General features: G+C 39.6%; 1 protein-coding gene across 2 annotated transcripts; it reads right to left on the bottom strand.

Moving 5' to 3' along the window:
• Positions 1-233: 233 nt before the first annotated feature.
• On the bottom strand, positions 234-8,624 carry Rad1 (Radiation insensitive 1). 2 transcript variants are annotated; one of them, XM_080279519.1, is made up of 8 exons: positions 8,511-8,624; positions 6,877-6,975; positions 6,358-6,509; positions 4,881-4,966; positions 3,931-4,083; positions 3,054-3,259; positions 1,565-1,630; positions 234-420 (listed from the first exon to the last, which is right to left on the bottom strand). In XM_080279519.1, the coding sequence occupies exons 1-7, from the start codon at positions 8,619-8,621 to the stop codon at positions 1,601-1,603; spliced, it is 837 nt and encodes a 278-aa protein (XP_080135645.1). In that variant the 5' UTR covers positions 8,622-8,624; the 3' UTR covers positions 234-420; positions 1,565-1,600. The 2 variants fall into 2 exon arrangements, with proteins under 2 accessions (XP_080135645.1, XP_080135644.1); XM_080279518.1 differs by lacking the exon at positions 234-420 and having other exon boundaries at positions 1,504-1,630.
• Positions 8,625-8,872: the final 248 nt, after the last annotated feature.

Below are 8,872 nucleotides of genomic sequence, written 5' to 3'. Positions count from 1 at the left end.
TGAGTGCTTTCTAGTATTTCACATAGTTTACTGGCAGAAAAAGAATGCTACAGTTCTACTTCCTTTCCACAGCACTTCTTCATGACTAGCATCATATTCTATTGTTAATATGCTGTTGCAACTAGGCATTCAAGATGAAGAGATGAGAGATGACAATTTCAGGCCAAATTAAAGCGAAAAGAGTGCAGATATAACAGTGGAACTTCAACCCTTTCAGTATGGTGACATATATCATTCCTGCTAAGGCCAATTATATTACATTTAGGAGAAAATTTTTGTGGGAGGGGTTAGATACAGGCTTCATTCCTCTTGAGTATTAGAGAGGTGCTGGAGAGGTACACCTTCATGTGGTGACACTGATGTAACTTGTTGGCCCAACTGCCCAGTTATACAAATATCCTTCAGCTGCTTCCCACGCCCCTGAAAGGATTATGGTGGACCATCAGAGAAGAGCAGTGTCAGCCTTCAATCCACTGGGTTCATGTTACAGATGAATTTGGCCTAAAAAATACTACTACTGTTAGTAGGAGAGATTTTTCCTTGGTTAAGTAGTCATATGGAGGGAGCAAGAGTACCATAAATCAAAATGATACAGTATTCATCATCATCCAGACCTCCTTTTCCACCGTTAGGCAGGGTGAGGGGCAGCATTTCAGGAGTAGTCTTTCATCTTAGAAATGGTGTTACTTTCTTAGGCAGCACTATATAATTTAAAGATGAATTTATGGGAAAAAGGAAATGGTGAAATAAGGAGAAATATAGAATACGAATTTACACATGCAGACATTATAAATAGATTTGAGGGACTTTTTTTTTGGGGGGGGGGGTAGATCCTCAGCAAATAAAATATATATATATATATTTACATATATATCCCATTGGATCCCAGGGGTGCTGGGCGAGGCATGGCACTGGGAGGGTACTAAGCGTACCGCCCTCCGCCTATCGGCTCATAGTCACAAAGGTCATAGGTCCCTACCCGGAGGTTTCCTACTTTATAAAGACTTGAAAAATCCCAGTTCTGTCCAATGCTCGGGACACTGGACTCCAATGGGATATATATATATATACACACTGATGCCTTGAATTTAGTGATATAATTCTTATTTTATTCATTGCTGTACCATATCTTGATTATTTTGCTTAGCATGTTTGAAAAAAAAATAATGTAATGGCAAAAAAAAATAATAATAATATCACCTGAACTCAAGCACTTAACACCTCATCAAACAAAATTTATGAACAGATTCAATACACTATAACTTAACCTAACCAAACGCATACCGGTATATCATGGCATCTTGGCCCTCGTGCAGTTGACCTGTGTACCAGAGATAATGATGTCCATATTGATGTTGTTGTTGTGGATCCAGGCTCATATAAACATGAACCAGGATGGTCAGCAGGCTAAAGCTGCCTTACTCCTGCAGTGCACCATCCTTCTTTTGGGAAGCAAGAGGGATGTTTCTAATCAGAGGAGCTGCTTGGTTATACTGTATCGGTGCCACCGTGTGAAGGCCTTCCTCTGCGCACTATTGTACTGAAGAGAATATTATAAACTCACATTAGAGTCAGCAGTTTAGTGGAGGGTGCAGAGGCCTCAGTCACTCCCATCCTCATCTGGACAGCACTGGAAATGAAATAAATCTTTTAAAAACTTATTAGACAAATCAAAATACTGACTTCAACCTCAGTACTAGTGATTACGCAGGCAACAGATCAACTAATTCCTCTGATGACTTATTTTTCTATTATATCCATGTGACCATATTTCAGGAAGGTTTTAGTTATTTTTAGAGAGATCTTTGAAACTGGGGAAGTATGTAGCATTTCTTAACCTCTTCACTTATAGGGTGCCATCTTCAGCTGTAAAAACTCATCTGGTTTACTCTTTTTACTTCAACGGCCTAATATTGCTATCAATTTGACCTAAAAGAACTGTCTCTCCATTATGAATACTGCACTGAGCTCTAAGAACAGATTAACAATAGAATACGAAACCAGTCATGAGAAAGTATTTTGGAAAGGACGTATGGCCACAGAATTGTCTTACACAGCCACTGAGCTACATGAAACAAACTGCAAATTGAGGGAAATCTAAACCATGTATAGGTGAAAGAACTATAGCAGTGAGAACAGAATATATATGGTATCCTCACACTGATGCCATTAAAGGTTACAGTGTGAATGACCCCCCTAGGAAAGTATACACAAAACAATAACTGCCAAACCCATTTTACCCCTCTGAGGTATAGAAGGTGAAGGTTCAGTTACTACAGTACAGTACATTTCATCCATTGGGTATGATGACATAATTTTCATGCTCTTGCTATACCAAAAGTATTTACTGGTAGTTTAGCTTTGGAGAATTTTGAGGGACTGCAGAGTGTAGATATAGCCCTCACTGAAACTGTTCTCATAAAAGATTAATAAAACCATCTGGAAGTAGCAAGACTAAATCAATAAAATTCATCACTGGAATAAAGTTGTTAAGGGCAGATGCCCAGCTTACTCTCCTTGATGGCATTACATAACTGAAAAACCCTTAGCCATTTCTTGGGGACTGAACCTACGGAAGGCCATAATTCCACTAGGATAGTCTTATCACTGGATCACCAGATGCCTAAACAATATCTTTATGGATGGGTTCTTTGAATGAGGAAATAAACACCACAACTCTTAATGTCTTGGAGTGGCCGAATACTGTACAATATACTCAGTGATGCAGGTGTGATTATTAAAGTGCAGTAAGTGCAATGTGACAGCTTACAAAATACTCAATAAAGTAAGTGTGACAGCTTACAAAATACAGCAAACCCTCCTTTTAGGAACGGGATGCATTTCTGAAAACCAGTCGTATAACGTTTGGTTGTGCAGTGAGAAACTGAGCATCACAGTGATTGCATAAGTGAAAAGAATTGTAAAACAAAAAAGGCCCTAAATTCTTACTGATCATGCAGGTAAAGCATATGATCCTAAACTGAGTGATCATTTATCAAAGGTGTACTGCACTCACAGAAAAAGATGCAAGTAAGTGTACTGTGGCAGCTTACAAAATACTCAATGAAGCAGGTGTGATTATTTTCCGTCTTGACCATGAACTGAAGGCAAAGGAACCCGCGCGCATCGGTTCTGATGGAGACTTTGAGAGCAGCGGCCAGGGGTTTAATGGCAGGTCGAAGTAATGTCAGACGGTACCGCTGGCTCAGGGTCCTAGTGCAGGCAAAGGTTTCCACCATCTCACACTCCTTTGGGATGTCTGTCTGTAAATTGGAGTGGGAAGTAAATGAGATGTGTAAGTAAGAGTACAAAAAGGATGTGGGATGTAAGTGAAGTGGTTTCCTGTTCAAAAGAATATGGGATGAACAATGGAATTTCCATTAGTTATATTTTCCATTGGTGCTGAAATCAGTAACACATATAATACTATTTACTATGGTCAGCCTTTAATCTGAAAGAACTTGGCCGCTCACATACGTTGAATGCTACGTTGTGACTGCATGAAATTTCTTAAACCATAGTTACGAGAATGGAATTAGTCTCCTTGATTACCAATCTGAGGGATCCTTCAATCTGACTACATAATATTATGGCCATCAGCTGAGGTGAAAGGGATTTGGGACTTGCGTCAGGTTAGGAATCGTACACTACAGCACGCCTGCATTACCAAAACTATGCTCTTTTTACTTTAACATGGCCCAAAACTCTCATCTCTCCATACTGAATAATGAGATATAAAAAAAGATTAATCCTAGAATATGATGTTGGTCATAAAGAAGTGTTGTGAGATAAATGTAGGGCTGTTACACTGTCTTATTCTGCCACAAAATTTTGTAAAGTACTGTAAGCTACATAAATGGATGAAAATCTGGGCTAAGTTAAGGTGCAAGAACTACGGCACATTTTCACTACCCAAACCAGTTGTAAGACTTGCATGATTAGAGCCGTGGTTGCCATACGTGGACAGCCTGAAGTGGGGAGGGTCGGGTGAGGTGAGGATCTCCAGGACGTCACTGGTCATGTCCAGCTCCGAAAACACCTCCTTCAGTAACTCGGACCGCATGATTATCTTGTTTACCACACCTGAAACAGCATTAGTTTTAGGAACATTTTAAGTCATCATAATATCCTGTACCTCCCCCCTTTGTTTCTCCTCCCTCCCTCCCTCACCTCCTTTAGTAACTCAAATCACACAATGATCTTGTTCGTCACACCTTAAACGATTATTTTTAGGAATTTTTTCACCACACCTTAAACACAATTATTTTTTGGAATACTGCAAGTCATCATAATATCTTGCACCCCCCCAACCTTTTTTTCCCCTCTCTCACCTCCTTCAGTAACTCAAACTGCACAATAATCTAGTTCGTCACACCTTAAACAAGATTACTTTAAGGAATATTGCAAGTCATCATAATATCCTGCCCTTCCCCCTTTTTTTCTCCCCCGTCCCCCCCTCACCTCCTTCAGTAACTTGGACTGCATTATTATCTTATCACACCAGTAACAAGAGAAGTTTTAAGAATACTGTATCATGAGTTGTCATAATACCGTATCCCGCTGCGTTAACTTCCTTGCCTCTTTCAAACATTCTAACCACAGTCCTGTAATATTATTCACCACACCCGCAACAACGTTATTTTTCAGATTATTGTCTGTCCGTCTGCCTATCTATGGCCAGACACCTTAATCCTGTAAGGGATGGACACAAACAAATTGTCGTCACATCACTCTGTCCTCTGCCAAAGGGAAGGTGGTGGTGGTGATGATGATGATGATGATGATGATGATGATGATGATGATGGTGGTGGTGGTGGTAGTGGTGATGATGATAATGTTGATGGTGGTGGTGGTGGTGGTGGTGGTGATGATTAATTCACCTGTAGTGAAGAAGTCGAAGTCCAGTGTATCCTCAGCCTCCTCTGTGTTGATCTTGCAGTCTGTCACCACACCAGCCTCTTCCAGCCTGAAATTATCATCATCATTAACATTAAGTACAGTATCATGTCAACCACTACAGTATCATCATCATCATTAAATACAGTATCACCCCAACCACCACTACTTTAGTATCATCACAGTATGTCATCATCATTGTACAGTATCAACATCATCATCATCATGACCTTCATCCCTCACTTTGAATTTAGGTGATGCCCTTTTTAGGTTTATTCTTGCAGTTACCAGACAGTTTTATTCAGCTGAAGAAGGGGATTTATTAAGGCAACATCTGATCCCTACCAATCAAAGTGTCTATTCTTAACTGAATACAATGATCTGGATACAGCAAAAATTAAATGAAAAAGATAAAGATGTCCCTAAACTCATTGGGGTAATACTGTAACAGCTAAGAAAAAAAAAGTGGAAAAGAAAGTACAAAGGTGGGGGAACTATCAGCCACACGCACAGTGATATGGGCCAGACACTCACATTTCATTTCAGCCCCTAGAATCAAGACTCCACATTATTAAGTGTGTACATAGTTTGGGAAGGTATTTTTCTCTGTTGGTGTGCTTCATATACCTGTCAGAGAGTCAGACCAATCACTTACAGGTTAAAAGAAGGGTGTCAGATTTTTATAATGTGTTCCTCCACACAATACGTACTTTAGCCAACTCGGTCTTCTGTCAATTCCCTAGCCTCAGCAACTTCCATACCTGATAGTCTTACTCTCATTTTCCAGTATGATAAAATCCATCCATCCACCAACCCTTAAATGCCTCATCAGGAGGGTAGGGCCAAGGGGTAAACTACAGTACTTGGCAAGGGGGACAAGTCAGTAACTCCATAATGGCATGTAAACACTGAACCACAACCATCCCTTAATATAAAACCCTTATACACCACCCAAGAGATCACCAAGCACCCATTTGTTGGTTATATGGCTACCACCCAGCATAATACAGTCAGCCCTTGGCCAGTATTCTCATCGGTTAAGGAAGCTCACTAAACCTTTTCTTAAGTGACTTTTTTTTATTATTATTATTATTACATCTTACTCTCCGTATCTGTTACATAAATCATTCCAGTATCACCATACTCTGCACAGATAATGTGCAAAAGGATAACAACCAACCGTATCCAAAAAATAAACTGCTGAGGAAGAGGTAACTGGGAGCTTCCTTACCCGACAAGAATACAGACCCTTGTCTTAAGTCAATTCGTGTGCATGCATGATGTGTGCTCTTTCTGCTATCAGTTCCTCATTAAGATAAAGAAAACTTCATTAATACAAATGTAATATCTCATTTATTGAGCAGATGTTACACTTGTCTGAGGATGGTGAAAAGTTACTTGAAAATAAGGTGCACTTTCTCAAAGATGAGTTGTATTTATTTAAGGATGAGATGTACTTACTCAAGGATGAGGGGTGATCCATAGCCATTGTAGTACATCTTGAGGGAAGGAGTGATGCCGGAAATGCCACTGCGGCCAAAGATGCCCAGACACTCCACCCAAACAGACAGGTTGATGCGGAATGTTAGTAGCTCCTCCTCGATCTCATACTCCTGCCAACATCATCATTACCCTTGCATTCATCACCAACATTGTCATAACGGCCATCATCATCAACATCACTATCACCAACAACATTATCATCATCATCATGCAGGTCCACCTCTTTTCCCACCCAGTGATAGGATGAGGTAGGAGCCAAGGATCAAGAATGAATTTTTATTTTCATTTTCATGACAGTTTTTCATTTGATAAGATAAAGAAACATATTTTTCAAGTATGGGTCTGCCAATTTCTATATCAGTACAAGTATCTACCACAGCATATTAATTGTACTGTACTTCCGCACCGACTTAGTTATCTGTCAAATTATAACTGCATTTTCAGTTGATATAAGTGTCGTATAGCAGAACCACTCACCTGGAAGAGATCCGCCTCTATGAATGCGTTGGCCTGGACACACTTAGCCTCCTCCACCGTCACCTTCAGTCCACTCTGGCTCATCACCACTGTGGCCATCTGAAAGGTATACCATGATATGAAGTCTTAGATTAACCCCTTTAATTTGGCAAAGTTCTTTTTAGTTTGTATAGAGAAAACACCAGGTGCAGAGCAGGGGGCCAGTTTATTAATTTGATGTTTATCCAAAACTGGCTTCTTCAGGAGTACCAAATACCACAGATACAGTCAGTAGGGTACCTTCTATAGCCATACAGTAAGGTTTTACAGTTGTTGCCACTGTTGCCTCACTGTATGGCCTATTGAAGACACTGGTTGTATCTTCTGTGTGTTATTCCTGAAGAGGTCAGCTTTGGTGAAATGGTGAATAAACTAGGCCCCTGTTCTTACTTGGTGTTTTTTCTAAACAAACTGTTACGGCTAGTGCTGGATTCGCAGATGTACTTTTTAGCTTATTAATGTTACCCTGCTAGCTACTGTATTGTGAATAAATTCTTGCAAGTGTGATGTTGGGAAAGGGTTAGGGATTCATGCCTTATTCTTAAAACTAAAATTGCAAAGTTCTATGTGAACATCCAGTTTCTGAAAGTGATTATTCATACTGGAAAGATGGCTGTATGGTAGAATGAGAAACAGGACTTAAAAGACAGCTTTTATTCCTGATGTATCATCACTGAGGGCATCTTTAGAGATGTCTCGTTTTGAAATATCAGGAAAAAAACGCTGACTCCTGTTGTTTCCATACATCCATCTAAAGAAGAATAACAAGACTGCTATAACTCATTGACTACCAGACTACCGTATGCTAGCTATGGAGTAAATTAGTATGCAAGTCGTCAGTATAGGCATTACGGTGCCAGCAAATTTCTTATTTTATTTTATTTTTTTATAATTATTATACCGTGGTTGACATTTTCCATGCAACATCTTTCCAATTCTGGCCAAGGCCAAACTTGAAATGGCAGACAACTAAATTCAGCTTCAGAAATCAGTGGAAATCAATATCGGCTGAAGGGTTAGGAAAAGGCAAGGAGGCTTCTTATACCTACTGAAAAAAAAAAAAAAAAAAAAAAAAAAGGGTTTTAACATTTTAATGCAGGTTGTTTCCATCAACCATAAATGGACTAGATGAGGTTCAGCCAATCACAGCTTGACATGGGGCCTGCATTTTCAATTTACAAGCACTGTCCTGTTACAAGGTTTGCAAATTCAGGGTACTGTTATGCATGTATGGTGGGCAAGAGTATGATGTTATACAAAGCTAGGACTGAAAGATGTTCAGGTTAAGTTGGTTATGCCCAGATTAGGGGCAAATGATGTTTAGGTTAGGCTTGGGTAATGTCAGGTTGGTCATGTCTGGCTGTGTGCATGTAATCATTCATTCTAATCTGTGGTTAATACCCTAAAGTTGAAATAAGTTAGGTCTTTGAAGATGACATGCCAGCACTAAGAAATAAGATACTAACAACCACTATGGGAATAACATTAAATTCTGCATTCTTAATTAAAAATAAGAACTAAGCAACAAGTGTTTACTGATAAGTCACTGGTGAGTTCCAGCGAGTCAGAGTAACTAATACCACCATCACACTTACGTCACGGAAATTTACTGTTTTTAAAATCTGTAGCACATTCTTGGCATTGTCCGTTTTGGCACTGAATTGGTAATTGTCTCTGTCCCTTTCTTCCTGCGTGAAGGTAGACATCCTGACGATTAAAAGCCCGAGGTCTGGGAACTGTCATATCAGCTGACGGATGTGGCACAGTTCGCATGTTTTGGTGTCGCGATTTACAATGAATGAATTTTCTCCTGTATAATGGCGTGGAATGAATGAAGACTGCTCATGTAGGTTGTCTTTAATTAAATACAGCAAATTAAAAGTTTGTGTGGGATATTTTTATTTTACTCTTATGTTGCGGTGAAGTTTATGTTTTGTGTCGGATGGGATGGCTTGTG

Source organism: Coenobita brevimanus, chromosome 79 (assembly GCF_032717465.1).
Source record: "Coenobita brevimanus isolate Jiangsu-jjx chromosome 79, ASM3271746v2, whole genome shotgun sequence".
NCBI lineage: Eukaryota > Metazoa > Arthropoda > Malacostraca > Decapoda > Coenobitidae > Coenobita > Coenobita brevimanus.
Note: the sequence above shows the minus strand (reverse complement) of the source record. Positions and strands in the feature narration are given on the sequence as shown.